At 44.1% G+C, this 22,260-nt stretch overlaps 1 protein-coding gene across 1 annotated transcript; it reads right to left on the bottom strand.

The window, feature by feature from the left end:
• Positions 1–29: 29 nt before the first annotated feature.
• Positions 30–20,888, bottom strand: LOC119062656 (activator of 90 kDa heat shock protein ATPase homolog 2). The gene is made up of 9 exons (XM_037163734.2): positions 20,651–20,888; positions 19,235–19,425; positions 5,507–5,592; positions 3,613–3,727; positions 2,476–2,564; positions 1,723–1,827; positions 1,271–1,372; positions 641–692; positions 30–517 (listed from the first exon to the last, which is right to left on the bottom strand). Exons 1-9 carry the CDS (start codon positions 20,728–20,730, stop codon positions 345–347), a joined length of 993 nt encoding a protein of 330 aa, XP_037019629.2. The 5' UTR covers positions 20,731–20,888; the 3' UTR covers positions 30–344.
• Positions 20,889–22,260: the final 1,372 nt, after the last annotated feature.

The raw sequence follows: 22,260 nt of genomic DNA, 5'->3' as shown, positions 1-22,260 counted from the left end.
CATGCCACTCATTTTTTTGTCTTGCTGAAAGTAAGCTTGCTGCAAGGATAAGCTTTAGGTTGGGAAACTTCAACTATCTGTACTCAGGGACTCAGTCTTGTCTCAGAGGACTATCTATCAGAGGTAAGGTTAAATACTTAATTTTAGGTCGCTTGCTGCTTCTAACTCAATGCAGAGTCTAATCATAGGAAAGATTCAAACAGTGCTTTAAATTCTGTAAAAGTTCATGGATTTCACCCACTATAAATTAAGGAGTGTTGTTTTCTTTTAAAAAAGATAATAGGGAAGAAGTAATGACACTTTTTCTGCTTACAAAAAGTAATGCCCCTATAAAATCTTGTAATTCAACCATTTAGAGTGGTCAGCTGCAGTAAACCTTTTATTTCTTCAAAATGCTGTTTCTGCCAGCAGAATTTCATATTCTCTTCTTTACAGACAGGAACTCCTCTACAGTCCAATTGTAATTCTGTTTGCCCTAGAGCAGGCACAAAATTCAGTACAACTGTTGCATAGTGTTCTGGAAGAAAAATAGGAAATACTATGAAGAGGAAAACTTTTATGTACTACTACCTGCTTCTCCCAGGGAGGAGGAAAACAGCTCATTTATGGACTCTTAAAACAAGCAGTACTGATAACATACCTTCTGGCCAGTTCCTGCATCTCCATTTCATGACGATCTTTTCATTTGTTAACTGGAAACAAAGAGGAAATTCCATTGAAAACATCTTAAAATTTCCTCAGTACTACACAGAAAAACACTCAAGCCTTTCATCAAAACCACTATGTACCAAAACTAATCAATAAACAATATACAGTTCCATCTTCTAGTTTATATGTCTGCACCATTGTAGAATTCATTGTCCCTGGTGCCAAAATGTCCACAACAGCAGTTAATATCAAGGACAGAAGTGTACTAACATGGGTAACAAAAACAGAACCAATGTCAATGGTGAGTCAACTGACGTCTGGCAATGCAGACCCCAGTGATTTAGGTGGCAGAAAGCTGAATGTTGTACACAAAGATTTGGGAGAATCTTACTGTTCTAAAATCATAAGCATTTGTCCAAATACTGTGAAACTAAGGCTTCAACTTTCTGATTATATGTAACATTTTTATTTGCTCTATAACCAACTATATAAAGTTCTCAAGTTTTTGTGAGCTCAAAATAAAAACTCAAAGCAAGTTGAAATAGCATTAATTTAAAAAGCAATATAAACCGAAACAGGAGTCGGTCCCCAGCTTACTTTCTTTAACCATAAGATTACTTACCAGTTCTATATATTCACCGGTGATGTTCCCATCAAACATTTGGAATTTCCCTCCCTTTTCAGCTTCTAATATGGCAGGAGATTTAGAAAATTTTTGTACCAACTAACCAAGAAAAACAGACATATCATTTCAGCATATAACAATTACTATGAGTTTTTTTAAGTCCTGAATACGTAGTTTGTAATTAGTTTAGCTTTCTCTTCTTTCTCTCTCTTGCAGAGGGAGAAAATGAATGTATCCCGTAATTGTTGATGTATTCCTCCCAAAATGTCCATCCTTCCCCTCCATCAAATATTTCAGAAGCTACCCTGAAGACTTCTATCCCCACACTTCTAGATTCCTTTAAGCAGAAAAATAGGAACGTAAGAGAAACAAAAAGACCAGCTCCAGTTCTTAGTGGTACATGTCCTCCAGTGTCAGCGTTTAAGATCCTAGCTTGAGAAGTTACTTACATCTTTGACAGTGAAGATGCTGTACAGCTGCTCTACGGCTGCGTCGAACAGTTCCTTCATGTGCAGTGCTACAGTGGGAATCCTCACACCAAGGGGCACCTGAGTCTTGAGAAAGCAGTTCCAAGGAATAATTAGCATGCCAAGAGGTAAAGCTGCTTAAATTTAAAAATCCCCAAATTCCACACTACCCATTCCAGAAATGTGGAAATAGCACGAAAGGTCTCTTAGCACCACCAGTCCTGGCCTTCACTTTGGAAACAGTGCTTATTATTCCTATGAGCTCTTAAACTCCGTTCTACTCCAAAGCTATGACTTAACACCCAAATCCTGTTTGGACCATATAAATGTGGACCAGAAAGCATGCAGATAAGCAGATGCAGGACAACAGCACGTTTGTTAGGACCAAGAGTGTCAATTTACAGTACCAGATTCCAAGAACAGGATCTAAAACCTCCCAATCCAAAAGTTTGGAGAGATTGGTCCACGGTGGTATGTGAGCTTCGCCTACCAAAGAACTGTGCCTTTACAAGTCTTCAATGAAATTCAGTATTTATCCCCCCAAAGGCATTTATACATTCCCTTCCATTAAAGATGCAAGTCTTATCACTCCCCCCCCCCAAAAGGCAGAGGATGTAAGGGTGGATTAACTGGCCTTCCTTGATATTCTTTCAGCTCGCCATCAAAAGGCCGTTGAGAGCTTTAGAGAATTCACACTAAGCCCCTTCTCTACATATTGACCACCAGAGATCATACCTGCAAGGTATTCTCACTCAGTTTCCTTTTAATAGTTGGTTCCTGCGCTGCTGTGGCTTTTGTTGGTAAAATCATTCCCATTGTAAATTCTACAAAGAAAAATGAGAGGTGGTTAGTTTTAATAAAGAACTTTTCCCTTTCTAGCACAAATAGGCAGAAAACCCAAAACAGCATATAGGAAAATAAAAGAACTGGTATTCACGAGAATTCATAAGTCATTTTGAAGATTTCAAGACCATTTCATTTTTATATATGTATAAAACTAACAAGTTATTTTAAAATGCCTTTTATTTCACTTTTCAAATGCCTCACTTTTATCTATTTTTGTTGATAAATTAACAAAAATTTCAAATGTTGTTCTCCAAAAATCTCAGTAAACTAACAGCTTTATGGCCTTTGTGTACTGTCAGAAGCATCCTTCACGTCCACTTCCTGTACTATACAGACACTTTCTCATTGCTTCACCACCACCTCGCAAATACGGCCGCATGGTGTTCCTGCCTGCGGGCCAGCCACATGTGTGGTCTCCAGGGAAAAGTGGCAACCTCAAATCCATCTATGCCAACACCTAGACACACAGCAGAATCCAAGGATTGTGGGCAGACGTACAGGCCCTAGTGGCCATTTTGCTTGGCAAGTAACTTGTCTAATTTAGGTAAGAAAACAATAAGTAATCTCACTTCCACACAGTGTAGGGGTTATCTAGGTAAACCTCAACTACACCTGTATTACCTACAGTCACTTTCATTCATTCAACAAAGATTTATTAAGCACCTACTACGTGCCAGGCATTGTGCTAGATGCTGGAGATACAGCAATGAATAAGACACACCTTCCATGCCTCAGGGAACTTATGGACTAGCAGGGAGGACAGATATTAAACAAGCAATTATACAAGTCCATAAAACTATGAACAATTCTGTAGGCAAAATAGTTCACACTGCAATACTGATAATAACTAAATATGTCCTTACTCATGAGTAGCTCTCACCATCCACACTATAGTTTATCCTGCAGCATAAACAGTTTCTGGAGCCTGAGATACCAGATTAACCTGCGAATCCAGACCATAGTGCAGAGCATAACTTGGGTAAATAGAAAAGGGACCCCTGGGGTCACCAGGGATGCCTTCTTTACCCGTCTTTAGTGCCTTCAGGTAATCTCCAAGGGCCTCCCTGACCTTGGCGGTGCCTGCGGTTTTCATAAGATCCTTCAGTATATCCCCGTCTCCTTTCTTTTTACTCACGTTCACCTGCAAATCAGAAAAATACAAACCTAAGAAAAACCTGGTTTGATGTATTCTTCCAACATTGGAACATGTGGTGACTGTGAGGGAAGGGGAAGAAGTGGCTACACCAAAGCTGTGACAGGATCCTTCCTATAGTTTGAGAAGGTGTAAAGGTTTCTAAATCAAGGCTCCATTGACTGGGTTGGCCAAATCTTGAATGGACTTCTAAGAATGTGAGCCCCTTAATTTGCATTCAAAATTTTATATGTATATGTATTATATTGATGATGTGGTCCATGGCTTTTATCAGGGTCTAGAAATGCGCTGTCCAGTGTGGTAGCCACTAGCCCCACGTGGCTACTGAGCACCTGAAATGTGGCTGTTCTGATTTGAGATGTGCTAGAAGTATAAAGAACACCAAACTTGAAAGACTTAGTACAAAACAAAAAATGTAAAGTCATCTAATAATTTTGATATTAATTACATGTTAAAATGGTATTTTTTATATATTGGGTTAAATAAAAACATTAAAATTTATTTCACCTGTTTCTTCTAACTTTTTTTAAAAAATATGGCTGCTAGAAAATCCTAAATTCTATATTTGGCTTGCATTATATTTCTGTTGAACAGCGCTGGTCTAGAACCCCAAAGCCAGTGTAATTAGGAAACACAAGTTCCCACATAACATGGCCTTGAGCTACACATTTTTGGCAGGGAGGAAGGAGAGTTGGGAAAGGGAGAGGAAAAGGAGAAGAGGAGGTAAGAAAAGGGAGGAGAGGGGAGGGAAATGGGAGACAGGGAGAGGGGAACTTCAAAATGCTCTGGGGACACCTCTGTGGTACTTAGAATGAAAAGTGGAGTTGGTTAGAAATCGTTTAGTGTCCTGTGATTCAGTTGAGCCGGGCTTGTTCCAGGTACCATCTAAAGAACCTGTCCTGTGACACCACCAAGGATTGAAACTCAAAGACCAGTTTCAGGTGATGATGAACACTCCTTGGCTGGTGGACTGGATTACGGCAAAGTGAAATCACTGCCCGAGTACGGCACCCACACTGCTGAAGGCATGTCTGAGACAGCCCTGCTTTCTGCACTGTGTAACTACATAGACGTGTTGCTCAGTGTGACTTAGTTTTTATATCTTTGAAAGCCTTCACATTGAATAATTTCACTAATCAAAAAAGACCTTTTGTCAGAACTATTTGGTTTAGAAAATATAGCTACTGTATAAACTGTTCCTCCCCAGAACCAAACTCAGTTTCCAGAAGTCACTAACTGAAAACCACAGTTAGGAGTTACTCACGCTCTATCTCCCAAGAACTATGACACCTAGCCAGTCAAAAGCAATAGGTACTAACTAGGTTCACAAATTATATATATTAACCAAAGGAGATCACAGCTAGGATTTTCACTATTAAAGGGAAACAGCAAAGATGCAGGGGAGAACCATCACCAAACTGTGCTGCTGCTCAATCCCTTTACAGTATGTACACTGGCACGTGCCGTCCCTGCGAGATAAATTAACCCCATTCCACAGATGAGGAGTGAGTCCTCGAAGGCTGCAGTCACCTGCCCAGGCCCCACAGCTGGTCCATGGGGCTGTCTACGGCTCCCTCAGCTTACTCTTCCCTACACCACTGTGCTGCCCTCCACGGTGAGCAATCCCCAGCAAATGAGCCCACCGCAGTTCACGAAACTACGGTACAGGAATCTCAGTCTGATGAACAGTTTTTCAATTCTTCAACATGTACAGCAGAAGCTTGATTTTTTTTTTTTTTAAAAAAGAAATGAAACATCATCAGATACCTCAGTGTCATCTACTTCATTTTCTTCAGAAAGGTTGGGTATTTCAATCAATCCCTTGTGCTTCACACCAGATTCTTTAATTATACCTAAAATGAGCAAAATGTGTTCTTCATTTACAAAGTAACAAACAACTGGTTTATGCAGAACTTCCCTGCATAATTGAATAGCCCACCCTCCTCACAGGGTGCCACCACAGCTCATGACAATGGAGGCGTAAGGCTTCACCACCAAACAGGTACCAAAACTGACCCTGTTCTCCTGGCCCAAATAACAGGTAAGCCACTAGGAGAAGTGGGGCAGGACCTGGCCTGGGAACGGACACACAACACCAGGGGCCGGTGGAAGCACAGGGCTGGAGTGAGTGCTTCTGCAACCAGTGTTTGCTTTTTTCAACCCCCAAAAGTCTACCACATTAAAGCAGGGTAAAGGGCCATCCTGATGAGTCACAAAAGGGATGGAAGGACAGAAAGGAACAATGAGTTCTGATCATGGGAAAGCCTTACGTGGATTCCATGCAGCTGATTTTTCCCCCAACATCAGAGTGCCAACTGCAGTGACAACATGAAGATAGCAACACAGGTTAGTCCGGAATTCAGTCCCCTTACAAAATGACCAGCTGGCAGCTCTCTGTAGACAAGATGCCTCTGTTAAAATCCCAGAACCAGAGGTGAGACTGCAACACCTCCTGGACCAGAGGCAGAGACGGACCGCATGTGAAGGCTATGAGGAGGAGTGACACTGACCGAGTCGCCCCTGCCCCAGGCTGCGCACAGCCACACTGAGAGGGCCCCACAGCGGTTTCTCCAGCGTGAGGAAAAGCACAAGGTGGACATCCAACTCCCCAGAATTGTGCTTCGGACTTGCCTCACAGGAACTACTGGGAATCAGAGAAGTGGGGGCAGGGCTTTCAGCAACCAGCACTCAAACCTTTTTTCAAAATTTTATTTCTCAGTTACAGTTTACATTCAATATTACTTTGTATCAGTTTCAGGTGTACAGCAGAGTGGGCTAGACAATCATGCATGTTACAGCCCTCACTGAAGTCTCAGTGGACAGCACTACTGCTTGCAGCAGTACGTGAGCAGAGTCCAGTGGTAGCCCTGTCTGGCCAGGGACCTCCCTCAGCACTTCTGCTCGGCATCCCCAGCCAACAGGCTAACTGTAGAGCTCATTCTATTGCCCCACACAGGCAGGGCAGCTCAACTGCTGAGCACAGCCTCCAGTTCCCACCGTCCTGGAAGCCTGTCCAGAAGTCCTCTCCAACCGTTGAGCACTGAGCATGGCCTCTGGCCCTGCATAACTAGGGAGCCTGAACAGTGACCCTAAGGAGCCTCGGAGCCCAGCCTAGAGCCTGGCCCAAATGCAAAACACAGCCTGAGGCCTCCCTTAGCCAGAAAGGGAGCCCAGTCAATGACCCCACCCATCTGCTAGAGACACCCCCTGACTGACAGCCCAGACAGCAACCTTGCTAAATGGTGTAGCACAGCCAGTGGCCCACTGGCCTACTGGCCCACCTGTTCACAAAGGCAACCTGCAGACCTGCCGAACTTGAAGGTGATCTGTATGCCCACCTGCTCACTGAGCACAGCCTAACGCTGGGTCCAACCACAAAGCCCACCTGCAACCCTGCCTAACGGAATCCAACCCATGGCACCATCTGGTCAGGGATCATAGCCTGAGACCCCACCCACCCAGGAGCAAATGCAGAGATCAGCCTACAGACTGCCCAATCAGAGTCCAAACAGTGGCAGTGTTCTGCCGGGGAACACAGCCAATGACCCCACCTGACTAGAGGTAACTGCAGAGTCCAGCTAGTGGCCAGTGTGACCACAGAGCACAGCTAGCCCACGGTCAGACTATATACTCAACATACTGAGAGAGAAGACTCTCGGGGCTTCTGGTCATGACAGCAAGGTAGGTACATGTGGTTACTCGCAGCCTCCCACAACCCCATCAAAATTACAATTTCACTACAAAACCACCATCATTCAGAACTACCTGCAATCAATCAAGCTGAACGGAAGTCTTACATCTAAGGCAGGGGTGTCAAACTCATTTTCACTGGAGGCCATATCAGCTTCGTGGTTGCCTTCAAAGGGCCGAATGCAATTTTAGGACTGTGTAAATGTAACTACTCCTTAATTAGGAGCAAGGGGCTTGGCACTTCCGAGGGTAGAAACAAGGTGCCAGGCCAGATAAAACAAGGTGGAAACCCGGATTTGGCCCACGGGCCTTCTGTTTGCCACCTGTGATCTAAGGATATAAAAAAGCTACAGTGAGACTGGTAGGAGGGACAGCAACTTGAAACAGGCTCATCCGACACCCACAGGAGGTAGATAAAAATCAGGTGGCATCCCTCAGCTGTGGTGGTCCCTGCTGAGGAGAGAGTGGTCCAGCCCACAATAGGCCCCCAACCCAGAGTTCAGTGCCAGGAAAAGAAGTCCCCACAACTCTGGCTGCAAAAGCCAGCAGGATTGTAGCTGGGTAAGACAAAGGGGTTCTAGAGTCCCAGGCATTCCACACTCAGACTCACTCAGACTCACGTGCTCTGAGCTGCAGCTCTAGGCAGCAACTCAAAAAGCACCAGAGACATATGGAGAAGACCTGAGTTGCCTGGCATCAGAGAGAACTAGAGGGGCAGCTTTCTCTGACAGAAATTCTGGCAGAAGCCATTGTTCCTTTTCTGAGCCCTCCCCCAACAGTGCCAGCAGGCAGGTGCCGTATATGAGTGTCCCTCACCATGGCTAACCCTGTTTGCCCGCCCTGGTGATTGTCTGAGATCCTGCCCCACCTAACTTTTGCACCCACCCAAGCTGTTTCCAGTGGCTCTTCTATATGAACAGCCAGTCTTGGCTCTTGCTTCACAGCTGATCCCATACAGTGGTTGTAGCCACTCCTTGCAGCCAATTAACCTGGGGGTAAATCTCTCCCATTAACATTCCAACAGCAATCAAGGCTCAATTACAATATGAGGGTGTACACAGCCCACATGGGGTGGGCTGTACCTGCAGTACTCAGCTCAGGTAAATGGGGAGGCTGTGCCACTGGACCCTACAGGACACCTACTATATAAGACCACACCACCAAGCCTGGGAGACACAGCAGTTCTACCTAAAACACAGACACAAACACAGTGAGAATGCCAAAAGAGGACACAAAGAAATGTGGCCCAAATGAACAAACAGAAAAAACTCCAAACAGAAACCTAATCAAAATGGAGACAAGCAATCTACTAGATGTAGAGTTAAAACACTGGTTATAGGATAGTCAAAGAACACAGGGAAAGAACAGATAAACTTAGTAAGTTAAGAAATTAAAAACATAAAAATGAAACTAAAAAACATAAAAAAGAACCAGTCAGAACTGAAGAATAAATGAAAGATATAGGCCCTGGCCAGGTAGCTCAGTTGGCTAGAGTGTTGTCCCGATATACCAAGGTTGCTGGTTCAATCCCCAGTCAGGCCGCATACAAGAACCAACCAATAAATGCATAAGTAAGTGGAGCAACAAATCAATGTTTCTCTCTCTCTCCCTCCCTTCATCTCTCTCTGTCTAAAATCAATAAGTAAAACAAATTTTTTTAAAGACTACATTACCAGGAATCAACAGTGGAACAGATGAAGCAGAAGACCAAACCAGAGACTTGGAAGATACGGAAGAAAAAAACACCCAATCAGAACAGCACAAAGAAAACAGAATCCAACAAAATGATGCCACTGTAAGGAGCCTCTGTGACAACTTCAAGCAGACCAACACTTGCATCAAGGGAGTGCCAGAAGAGTGAAAGCAAGGAACTAAAAACTTATGTGAAAAAAAAATGGAGAACTTCCATAACCTGGTGAAGAAACAGACCTATAAATCTAGGAAGCACAGAGAGTCCCAAATAAGACATATCATCATTAAAATGCCAAAGGTTAAAGACAAAGAGAGAATCTTAAAAGCAACAAGAGAAAAGAAGTTAGTTACCTACAGGGGAATTCCCAAGTCTGTCAGCTGATTTCTCAAAAGAAACTTGTCAGGCTAGAAGGGACTAGGAAGAAATATTCGAAGTCATGAAAAGCAGGGATCTATAAACAAGACGGCTGTATCCAGCAAAGCTATCATTTAGAATTGAAGGGGAGATATAAAGAACTTCCCAGACAAGAAAAATCTAAAGGAGTTCATCACCTCCACACCATTATTATATGAAATGTTAAAGGGATTTATTTAAGAAACAGAAGCTCACAACTATGAACAAGAAAATGGCAATAAATACATATCTATCAACAATTAAATCTAAAACACAAACTAAGCAAAGAAGAACAAAGAATCATGGATACAGAGAATGTTTTGATGGTTTCCAGATGGGAGGGGGGTGTGGGAGAATGGGTGAAGAGGTGAGGGGAGTAAGAAGTACAAATAGGCAGTTACAGAACAGCCATGGGTATGTAAAGTCCAGTATAGAAAATGAAGCAGCCAAAGAACTTGTATGCATGACCCTCGGACATGAACAATGGTGGGGGGATTGCCTGAGGAACTGGGGGTGCTGGGTGTAGGGGGTGAAAGGGGAAAAATCAGGACAACTGTAATAGCATAATCAATAAAATATAATTTAAAAAGAGAGAGAGAGGAGGAGGAGAAGGAAGGAAGGAAGGAAGGAAGGAAGGAAGGAAGGAAGGAAGGAAGGAAGGAAGGAAGGAAGGAAAGGGAAGGCTGTCAAGCAAGAACACTGTACCCAGCAAAGCTGTCCTTCAGAAATTAAAGAGAAATAAAGTCTTTCTTAAACAAACAGAAGCTCAAAATATTCAGCATCACTGAACCTGCCTATAAGAACTGCTAAGGAGCACTGTTCAAACTAAAATAAAAAGATGCTAATTAGCATCATAAAAACATACAAATGTATAATATTCACTACTAATGATAAATATATAGTCAAACTCAGATTATCTAATATTGCAATGGTAGTATATAATGCACTTAAAACTCTACTTTAAAAGTTAAAAAAAAACATTAAAAATAACTATAACTTATAAACATGGTAGCCTATGGTGTTTTTCTATTACTTTAAGAAAAACTTGAAGTAAATTGTAACATCCACTATATCAGTTAAAGTCCATTAAGGTAAATTATAACATTTAAACTAAATTGTAACATCAATAACCTACAATGCTATTGAAGTTAACTTGTTACCAGCATATATAGGATGCTACAGATTTAAGATATTTTATGTAATCCTCAAAGTAATCAGAGAGAAACGCCTGGAGTAGATACATAAGAGATTATGAAAAGGAGTCGCAGCACCACCTCAAACAGGCATCACATCCCCAAGGAAGATGTCAGGAGAGGAAGCAAGGAACACAGGAGCTATGAAACACTCAAAAAACAATGAACATGGTGACAGCTGTAAGTCCTTACCTATCAATAATTATTTAAACATAGGTGCATTAAATTCTCCAAGCAAAACACACCCAATGGCAAATGGGTTAAAAAGCACCAAGATCTGAGGACTTCCGCCAAGATGGAGGCACAGGTGGAGACGCCGTGCCTTCTCACACAACCAAGTTTAGAGACAACTAAATATTAGCAACAGAAAACACAGCCAGAACACAGAAAATTGAACTTTTCGGAAGTCCGTTAACAACAAATTCTTCAGCCTGACCTGTAAGGGGTGAAACCAGCAGCTGGTGAAGCAGGGTTGCACAGGAAAACTCGGTCAGATGGACTCAGGCACGCAGAATCCAGGTGCAGGGTTGGACCTTGTGAGCTACTGAGCGAGTGACCAAGCGAGAGACCAAGCGAGCGACCAAGCGAGCGACTGCAGGGGAGACAGCAGGGGAGCAGGGCTGTGGGTTGACTGTGGTCGCGCATTTGTGCACAGCCAGACAAGCAAGGGAGTGGGCCATTGGACCGGGACCCAGCGGGTACCCGCGGCAAGTGGCAGGGAGGGTGCCGCCATTTCCCCGCTCTGACCACGCCCCCACATACAGCGTCACAAACCAGCGACCTGGGAGTCCAAGGCTCCACTCCTCACACTTAAAGGGCCAGAACAGACCAAAAATAGCTCAAGAAGATCTCAAAGCCCCAGAGCCTATAAATCTAAGTGATGAAGAAATAGCAAAACTCTCAGACGCACAGTTTAAAACACTGGTCATCAGGATCCTCACAGAACTGGTTGATTATACCGACAAATTAGAGAAACATATGAAGGCGAAACTAATTGAAATGAATGGAATTGCACAGAAAACCTATAGCAATGAAAAGGAAACTGGGACTCAAATCAATGGAGTGGACCAGAAGAAAGCAAATAATGGCCAAACAGAAAAGAGTGAAGAACCAAGAATTCAAAAAAATGAGGAGAGTCTTAGGAACCTCCAGGAAATCTTTAAACACTCCAACATCCGAATTATAGGGGTACCAGAAGGGGGAAAGGAACAGCCACCAGTGGAAAACTTATTTGAACAAATAATAAAGGAGAATTTCCCCAATCTGGCAAAGGAAATAGACTTCCAGGAAGTCCAGGAAGCTCAGAGAGTCCCAAAGAAGTTGGACCCAAGAAGAAACACACCAAGGCACATCATCATTACATTAGCCAAGATTAAAATGAAGGAGAGAATCCTAGAAGCAGCAAAGGCTAAGGGGACAGTCACCTACAAAGTAGTCCCCATCAGACCGTCAGCGGATTTCTCAAAAGAGACCTTACAGGCAAGAAGGGGCTGGAAAGAGGTATTCCAAGTCATGAAATCCAAAGACCTACAACCAAGATTGCTCTATCCAGCAAAATTTTCATTTAGAATGGAAGGACAGATAAAGTGCTTCTCAGATAAGATCAAATTCAAGGAGTTGATCATCACCAAGCCCTTATTATATGAAATGTTAAAGGGACTTAACTAAGAAAAAGAAGTTAAAGAAACATGAACAGTGAAAGGACAACAAACTCACAGTTATTAACAACCACACCTAAAACAAAAGCCAACTAAGAGGACAGCTAGATCAGGAGTGGAAACATAGAAATGAAGATCTCAAGGAGGGTTAGCAACAGGGGAGTGGGAGGAGGAGAAGAGGGGAGAAGGTACAGAAAATAAGTAGTATAGAAAGTAGATAGAAAATAGATGGGGGGCAAGAATAGCATGGGAAATATAGAATCTAAAGAACTTGAGACACATGGTCATAAACTAAAGGGGGGGTAATGGTGGGGACGGGGGGGTAGGGCGGAGGGGAATGATGGGGCAACTGTAACAGCATAATCAATAAAAAAATTTTAAAAAAAAAGCACCAAGATCCAACAACATGCTGCCTGTTAGAGACTCATTCCAGCTTTCAGGATACACCCAAACTAAGAGTGAAGGGAGGGTAAAAGGCATTGCAAGCAAATGGTCACCCAGACAAAGCAGGGGCAGCTATCCTTACATTAGATAAAATAGACTTTAAACTAAAAAGTCTCAAAAGAAACAAAGATCAGTGTATAATGGTAAGGGGGTCAATTCATTGAGAACATGTAACAATTGTAAATATTTATGCCCCTAATATTAAAGCGCCTAAATATATAAAGCAAATACTAAGAGAACTAAAAGGAGAAATAAATAGCAATACAATAATAGTTGGGGACTTTACTACCCAGCTCTCAACAAAAAATGGATCATCCAGACATCTAATCTGTAAGGAAACAGCAGATTTGAACAACTGTATATAAACTGTATGGATCCAACAGACACGTAAGTATATCCCATCAGACAGCAAAAGAACACACATTCTTTTTTTCTTTTTTTTTTTAAAGAAGTATTTTATTTTATTTATCTTTAGAGGGGAAGGGAAGGAGAGAGGGAGAGAAATATCAATGTATGGTTGCCTTTCATGTGCCCCCTGCTGGGAACTGGCCTGCAGGGAACCAGTCTGCAACCCAGACATGTGCCCTGACTGGGAATCGAACCGCGATTGTCTGGTTCGCAGGCCCGCACTCAATCCACTGAGCTACACCAGCCAGGGCTAAGAACACACATTCTTATCAAGCACCCGTGGAACATTTTCTAGGATAAATCATATGTTAGGCCACAAAACAAGTCTCAACAAATTCAAAAAGATAGAGAAAATAATAAGTATCTTCTCCAACCCCAGTGGTATAAAACTAGAAATCAGTAACAGGAAAAAAGCTGTAAAATTCATGAGCACATAGAAATTAAACAAAATACTCTTGAACAACCAATGGCTCAAAGAAATCAAAAGAAAAAAATTTAAATATCTCAAGACAAATGAAAACGGAAATACAACACATCAAAACTTAAGGAATATAACAAGTGCAGTTCTAAAGAGGGAGGTTTGTAGAAATGAATTCATAAATCAAGAGAAAAAAAAGATCTCAAATAAATAACCTAACTTTATACCTCAAGGAATTAGAAAAAAACAAATGTAGCCACAGCAGGAAAAAAGGGTGGGGGGAAGCAACCTACACAGATTCAATGCAATCCCAATCAAAATTCCAATGGCATTTTTCACAGAAATAGAACAATCTAAAATGTATATGGAACCACAGAAGTTCCCAAATAGCCAAAGCAATCTTGAGAAAGAACAAAGCTGGAGACATCACACGGCATGATGTTAAACTATATTACAAAGCTATAGTAAACAAAACAGTATGGTATTGACATAAAACAGACACAAATCAACAGAATATAATAGAGAGCCTGGAAATAAAACCATACATATGTGGTCAAAAAGTTCTTGGGTCCTATTACAAAGGAGCCAAGAATACAGTGGGGAAAGGAGAGCCTCTTCAATAAATGCTGTTGGAAAAACTGTGCAGCACAAACAAAAAATGTAACTGAGTCACTATCATCCACCACACACAAAAACTGACTCAAAATAAAGAATTAAAGACTTGACTGTAAAGCCTGAAACCATAAAACTCCTAGAAGAAAACACAAGCATGGGACTTGGTAATTATTTTGGGATTTGACATTAAAAAGCAAAAGCAACAAAAGCAAAACTAAACAAGTAGAACTACATCAAACTAAAAAACTGCACAGCAAAAGAAATCATCATCAAAATGAAAAAACAATCTACGGAATGAGAAAATATTTCCAAGCATTATCTGATAAGCGGTTAGTGTCCAAAATATGTAAAGAACTCATACAACTTAGACTTCCGCCAAGATGGAGGCATAGGTGGATGTGTCGTGCCTTCTCACACAACCAAGTTTAGAGACAACTAAATATTAGCAACAGAAAACACAGCCAGAACACGGAAAATTGAACTTTTCGGAAGTCCGTTAACAACAAAATCTTCAGCCTGACCGGTAAGGGGCGAAACCAGCGGCTGGTGAAGCAGGATTGCACAGGAGGACTCGGTCAGCCAGACTCAGGCGCGGAATCCAGATGCGCGGAATCCAGGCGCAGGGTCGGACCTACTGAGCCACCGAGGGAGCAACCAGGCGAGGGACCGTGGGGGAGACAGCAGGGGAGCGGTGCTGCGTGTTGACTGTGGTCTCACATTTGTGCGTGGGCGGACAGGAGAGGGAGTGGGCCGTTGGACCTGGGTGGGCGGGTCCCCGCGGCAAGCGGGAGAGCGCTGCCATTTCCCTGCTTTGACCCCACCTCCACATACAGCGTCATAACCCAGCGACTCTGAGTGGCCCGGCCCAGGTAAACCACCTAAGACGCTAATCCTCACCCAGCTGTGAAAAACAGCAGAGGGGGGGTCGCCATTTCCCCGCTCTGACCACGCCCCCACATACAGCGTCACAACCCAGCAACCTGGGAGTCCAAGGCACCGCTTCTCACACTTAAAGGGCCAGAACAGACCAAAAATGTCGCAAGAATATCTCAAAGCCCCAGAGCCCATAGATCTAAGCTATGAAGAAATAGCAAAACTCTCAGACGCACAATTTAAAACACTGGTCATCAGGATCCTCACAGAACTGGTTGATTATACCGACAAATTAGACAAATATATGAAGGCAAAACTAATTGAAATGAATGGAATTGCACAGAAAACCAATAGCAATGAAAAGGAAACTGGGACTCAAATCAATGGAGTGGACCAGAAGAAAGCAAATAATGGCCAAACAGAAAAGAGTCAAGAAGCAAGAATTCAAAAAAAATGAGGAGAGGCTTAGGAACCTCCAGGACATCTTTAAACGCTCCAACATCCGAATTATAGGGGTACCAGAAGGGGGAAAGGAACAGCCACCAGTGGAAAACTTATTTGAACAAATAATAAAGGAGAATTTCCCCAATCTGGCAAAGGAAATAGACTTCCAGGAAATCCAGGAAGCTCAGAGAGTACCAAAGAAGTTGGACCCAAGAAGGAACACACCAAGGCACATCATCATTACATTAGCCAAAATTAAAATGAAGGAGAGAATCCTAGAAGCAGCAAGAGCTAAGGGGACAGTCACCTACAAAGGAGTCCCCATCAGACCGTCAGCGGATTTCTCAAAAGAGACCTTACAGGCAAGAAGGGGCTGGAAAGAGGTATTCCAAGTCATGAAATCCAAAGACCTACAACCAAGATTGCTCTATCCAGCAAAACTTTCATTTAGAATGGAAGGACAGATAAAGTGCTTCTCAGATAAGGTCAAGTTCAAGAAGTTCATCACCACCAAGCCCTTATTATATGAAATGTTAAAGGAACTTATCTATGAAAAAGGACAGCAATGAACAGTGAAAGTACAGCAAACTCACAGTTATTAACAAACACACCTAAAACAAAAGCAAACTAAAAGGACAGCTAGATCAGGAGTGGAAACATAGAAATGAAGATCTCAAGGAGGGTTAGCAACAGGGGAGTGGGAGGAGGACAAGGGGGGAGAAGGTACAGAAAATAAGTAGCATAGACAGTAGATAGAAAATAGATGGGGGGGCAAGAATAGCATGGGAAATATAGAATCTAAAGGAATTGAGACACATGGTCATAAACTAAAGGGGGGATAACGGTGGGGACGGGGGGGTAGGGTGGAGGGGAATGAAGGGGGGAATAGAACAACTGTAACAGCATAATCAATAAAAAATTTAAAATTAAAAAAAAAGAACTCATACAACTTAATAGCAAAAAAATGCCAATAAAAATGGACAAATTATCTAAATAGATATTTATGCAAAGAAAATATTCATCGGATGGTCGACAGGTACATGAAAAGGTGTTTAACATCACTCATCCTCAGGGAAAGCCAATGAAAACCATCATGAGACATCACCCACACCTGTCAGAATGGCTACTATCAAAACAAGAACAAGTGTGAGCAAGAATGTGGAGAAAAGGGAACCCTTGTGCCCTGCTAGTGGGAATGCAGATGAGTGCAGCCACTGTAGAGACAGTATGGAGGCTCCTCAAAAAAATTAAAAATAGAGTTACCATATGATCCAGTAATTCCACATCTGGGTTTATATTCAAAGGAAATGATATCACTATCTTAAAGAGACAGCACCCTCTGTTCATTTCAGCACTATTTGTAATAGCCAAGACGTGAAAACAATGTAACTATCCATCAATGGATGAATGGGTAAAGAAAAAAAATGAGACACACACACACACACACACACACACACACACACACGACTGTTATTTAGCCATAAAAAGGGAAATCCTGCTATTTTTATCAACAGAGATGGACCTTGAGGGCATTATGCTAAGTAAAATAAATCAGAGGAGGACCAATACTGTATGATCTTATTTATATGTAAAGTGGAAAAACCAACCTCAAAACAGGGAGTAGATTGCCGGTTGCCAGGAAGTGGGGGATGGAGGAGGTCAAAGGGGACAAACTTCCAGAGTAAGTTCTGGGAACGTAAGGTAACCACAGCACTGTGACTACAACTAACAATAAAGCACTATATATCTGAAAGTTGCTGAGACAGTAAATCTTAAAAGTTCTCATTATACAAACAAAAAAACTGTACCTCTGTGAAGTGAGGAAGGGTTAACTAACTTTGCTGAGGTAATCATTTCACAGTACATACACAACAAATCAAATCAGCACATCGCACACCTTAAACTCCTACAATGTTGTAAGTCAATTACATCTCAATAAACCCGGGAGGGGGTGAAATTAAAATTCAGTTAAAAAACAAAACAAAAGACCTGAGCATTGCCTCCTCCCCAGAGGGTCCCACTTGCCACCTCTGGGACTCACTGCTAGAGGCAAAGAACAGAGGGTCAGGGCTGGTCTTGTTCAGCCTGCCCTCTGGCTGCTGCCTGGGTGTGGCTGTAAAGGAGCTGGTTGTTGCCTTGAGCTTAGGCAGAGCGAAGGGACATAGGGCCCTGAGAACGTCCTCTGGGCCCTCAGAGCCCTGTCGTGGCAAGGAGAGGGTTGGGGAAACTAGGCGAGTGTGAGGAACTATCCAGCTGTGAGCTATCCAGCAGCAGCTACTGAAGGAGTGACAGCAAACCCCAATAGAAGGTTCCAAGGCAGGAGTGGGACTACTTTTGATACTGGCTGACCATCTCCCTGGGCTCTGGCCCAGGGAGCTGACAAGGTGGCCACCAGAGCAGAGGCCCAAGGCCAGCTTACTGGGTGGCTCTCTAACCCAAACTCTCAAGAAAGGAGCTGACTTCTGGGCTGAGGCCCAACTTAAACACAATATAATCTTCTAGAACCAGATCTCTCCCTCTCTTTCTCTTCCTTTTCCTTTTGTCTTCACACTCATGGTTATTTTAACAAGGATTTATTGAGCAAAGACTACCTACCTAGCCAGGAGCTAGGCACCACAGGAGAAATTTATTCATTCAACAAACACATAACATTCCAGACAGTGATCTGGGTCTGCAACAAAATCAATCAATTCCTGACCGAAAGACCCAAAGAGTGAAAACAACCCAAATGTCCACTAAGTGATGAGCAGGTAAACAAAACGAGCTGTATCTGTACAAAAGGATGTCATTCGACCACAAAAAAGAATGAAACATGCTACACACGACATGAATGAACCTTGAAAAAATCATGTTAAGTGAAAAACAATCATAAAAAAACAAATACTGCATGATTCCATTCATATGAAATGTCCAGAATAGGCAAATCCACAGACAGGGAAAACATTAGTGGTTGCAGAGGACAGGGGAGTGACTGCTAATAGGTCCCAGGTTTGGGAGGAGTAATGAAAACAATCTAGAATCTGTTGTAGTGATGGCTGTACAACTTGAATGTAATGAAAACCACTGAATTGTATACGAGGGGGGGAACTATATAGTACATGAATTATAGCTCAATAAAGCTAATATTTTTTAAACCCCTGCCCTGATGAAGTGGAAGAGGGGGGAACCAGAAAAATAAGCAAAACATTTAAGTAACCAGATACAGTACACCAAATACCAGCACTTTGGGAGAAAATAAAGTAGGAAAGGAAGACAGTACAAGGATGGCATCACAATGTTATAGGATGCAGACAGACAGACGGCTTCACTGAGGATGAAAACCTGAAAGGCCCAAAGGAGCCAGCAGGCAGCTGTCTGGGGAAAGGTGCTCCAGGCAGCAGCTCTGGGAAATTCTAGTGCTCACAGGTGCCTGGCAGACAAGAGTCCAACTAAAAGCAAAGAGCTCAAAGCAGCTCTGAGTGCTGGGAGAAAGGGCAGCCCCAAGCTTGTCAAAGAACTTGGCGTGTGGTAAGGCTGTATCCCAAACTATGAGCACCAATTCAGGAGCCAGTCAGTGCAGGGTCCACAGAAGTTCTAAAAATATCTGCTGAATGAATGAATAATGAATCAACGGGGTCTACCCTGCAGCTGCCTCCAGCCCTACCTGAATCCCGAAGCCCCTGTTACCTTTCCAGCCCAGTTTGATGTTCCATTCATAGAAGAAGATCAGCTTCCCTTTGCGGCTGCTGCAGGAAGCCTCGCCTTCCACCTGCTTCAGCTCACTGATCTGGCAGCGACCAGCCTCATTCTCCACCACAATGCCCACCAGGAACTCACGGAGCTTCCCCTTAGACCAGCTGGTGGCATCTCGCTCTGTCCTGCCAGAAGCCAGAAGGGCAGAGCCATGAATGGAAGGCCCAGGTGATATCACCTGCCCGGCCCAGACACACCTGATTCCCCTCATGGGTTCTTGGAAGAACTGCCACCCTCAAACTTACAAACATGCTTCTCAAACCAACTTTCTCCCAAATATTTCTTAAACCTCCTGCTTGGTTCCTTAAGATAGCATTAACTACTCTATAAAGTAGAACACACTTGATAATTTTTTGTCTTAAGAACACCAGCTTATTTGGGGAAAAGGCGGTCTACCAATCTAAGTTGGAAATGTATAAAATATATGAGAAGATAGTAATAACTGAAATAATTCTAACAAGACAAATTATCAAGTGTGTTCACACGTATTATTACTTCATGCAATCTCCCCAAATAATGTTCCCACTCTGGGAGGCAGAGATGAACTGGGAGACGTCAATGATGTGTCTGTGGTGACAGGGCTGAGAAAGGAGAGGTCAGCTCCTCTGAGTCGGGGCCAAAAAATGATCCCTTCACAAACCCAGGGCTTTGCTCTACCTGGACCTGCCTCAGCATCAGCTTGATAGCCTGAAGGTACCACCGCCCTAACAGGAGCAGGGCAGAGAGCATCACTTCCTGAAGCTCTGAGGGAGGCAGAAATAAGCCAGTGTTCCAAATGAGGTACAAAAACAATGGGTAACTGGTTCAAATTCCTCCAAGGCAGGGCTCGCCCGAGGCAGAGTTGAGATCCAAATTCCTGTTTTTTCCACTATGCACAAACCAAAACATACCCTCGTTTCCCAACACACACTCTCTAGCTTCACTTTAGCTTCCAGAAACATCAAGAGCACTAGATGTGGGAGGGGGTAAAGGAAGGGAAGCACCCAGTTAAGGGTACAAACTGTCAAAGTTGAAGAGGTAAATCAAAAACCTTTCTTAGAGGTTTGCATGCAACCCAACTTTCAAAAGGAGGAAACAAGTCTTAGAGGCAGTGCATGCAAGATTCCAAGTCTAGGGCCTCAGAGGGCTTTACCAAGCCCAGAGGCTACAGATGAGCGGCAACTTCAAGATGGGGAGGGAAAGGGAATCCGGTGCACCTGTCCCTCCGAGGCGCCCTGGGACTAGGACACCCTCACTCCGCAGCCCCAGTGCCCAGGGCGCTCGGTGCTCGCAAAGGGCTCCCCCGAGCCCTCCGGGCAGCTCCGGAGACGGAGGCCCGGGACCGCGGCCCAGACCCCCGCCCTGCCGCACCAGTGCCAGTTGTTCACATTGGTCCCGTCCTCCCGCTCCTCCACGATCCAGCGAGGGTCCCCCTGGCCCCACTTGGCCATGTCTGCGCTGGCGGCGCGCCTTCAGCAGAGAACAAGGCAGGGCCGCGGCGGTGGCGGCGGCGGTGCGGCCGGTCGCTGACGTTTCCGGCTTCTCAGCCCTGGACCGGAGCTTTCACAGCGCCCACAACCTGCCAGAAGTGCCCGCCCCTGCGCCGCTCCGCCCACCTCCCGCACCAGGCGCCTGGACGCAAAGCTCCCAGAAACCCGGTGCCGGAGCGGGGCGCAGGGTGGGGAGGGGCGGGGCCTGGGGATACGGGGTTTCTGGAGGGGCCGTAGGGGGCGAGGGGACCCCGGCGACCGGGGGTCCAGGAGAGGTCTGGCTTCAGAGTTGGGCGCGGACCAAAGAGAGGGGAGTGTCTGCGCGCGTGGGGCGGGGTCGAGGTGGTGGGCGCCGACCGGCCGGGCACGGTGGGGAGCGGTTCCAGTGCTCGGGGCTGATGGGCGGTCCCTCGGGCGGGGGCGGGGTCCTGGCGGCCCGGGCGGGGTTTTGCAAAGGCCTACGGGGCGCCGCTGCGGAACCAGGAAGTGCTGGGACCCGGAAGAGGGCAACCTCGGCCGCCTCCAGTAAAGGACTGGACACCTGAAGGGCTCATTACTACAGTGATTAGTTTCAACGCTAGCAGCTGGGCGGCGGGTAACGTGCCTGCCGGAGAGCTAGCCGCATTGGGGATGCAGACCGGAGGCGTCTGTCCAGGCTGTCAACAATCAGCTGTGCTATTCAGTCCAGTCCGGGACTCGACCCCAGCACTTGATCACCGTTTGCTGTACAACCGACTTCTGAGGTCGGAGCGTGCCCACGGTACTTGCAATCTCCACTGTGCACGTGTTCGTTACATTCCTGTTTTGTCCCAAAGTTCCTGCAGAGTTGGTGCGCTATAATTCTCTCCTCAGGCCTTTCCATCACCTGCCCAAGTAGCATGCGTTACCAAGTTCCCAGTTACTTGAAGAATGTTTATGTTTTTTTCATTTAATAATCTTTTATAGATGACAAAAGGATGTGACTGCAAGTACCCATTATTGTAGCTTGATGCAATTTTACAGTAATTAAGTGGCTAGTGATTCCTTTAACAAAACTTCACCTTCCAGCAAAATCTTTGTACTACTCTTCCGTGTGTAATACACGGAAGATGTTACTAAAGGGTCTATGGATATTTGTTTAGTATGAAAAACAAATATGACAATGGAAGAGTAGAAGCACCTGACTCTTCTGTTCCCTGGTACTGACCCGTCCTTTGTGCTCAAGAGAGAAACTAACTGGTGGAGAACTTTTTTCTCCTTTACTTACTGGGGCAACTGCATTCCAGTATAATTTTCCAAAAATCTAAAAGTTATGCAAATATACCACTTCAAAATGTTTTGGCCCCAAAACAAAATGACATTTTAATTTCACCTTTTACAGTTTACTTTACCAAGGCCATGGACAACTAAAACATTGTATCAAATAGGAAAGAATTTCAGTGGTAATGCTAGTGGTCACAGTTTTCTTGTGCATTAGCTGTGTATCTTTTATCCAATTCATAAAGAATATTA

This window comes from Artibeus jamaicensis, unplaced genomic scaffold, assembly GCF_021234435.1.
Source record: "Artibeus jamaicensis isolate MK-2021 breed Jamaican fruit bat unplaced genomic scaffold, CSHL_Jam_final contig_465, whole genome shotgun sequence".
NCBI lineage: Eukaryota > Metazoa > Chordata > Mammalia > Chiroptera > Phyllostomidae > Artibeus > Artibeus jamaicensis.
This window is presented reverse-complemented; position numbering and strand designations above follow the sequence as displayed.

Coding starts and splice junctions, on each gene's coding strand:
- LOC119062656 (XM_037163734.2), bottom strand. CDS start 20,730: ATGGCCAAGTGGGGCCAGGGGGACCCTCGCTGGATCGTGGAGGAGCGG. Junction 1,828..2,475: donor TGAGTGAGAATACCTTGCAG/GTATGATCTCTG, acceptor TGCTTTCTCAAG/ACTCAGGTGCCCCTTGGTGT. Junction 518..640: donor ATGCAGGAACTGGCCAGAAG/GTATGTTATCAG, acceptor TTTTTCTTCCAG/AACACTATGCAACAGTTGTA.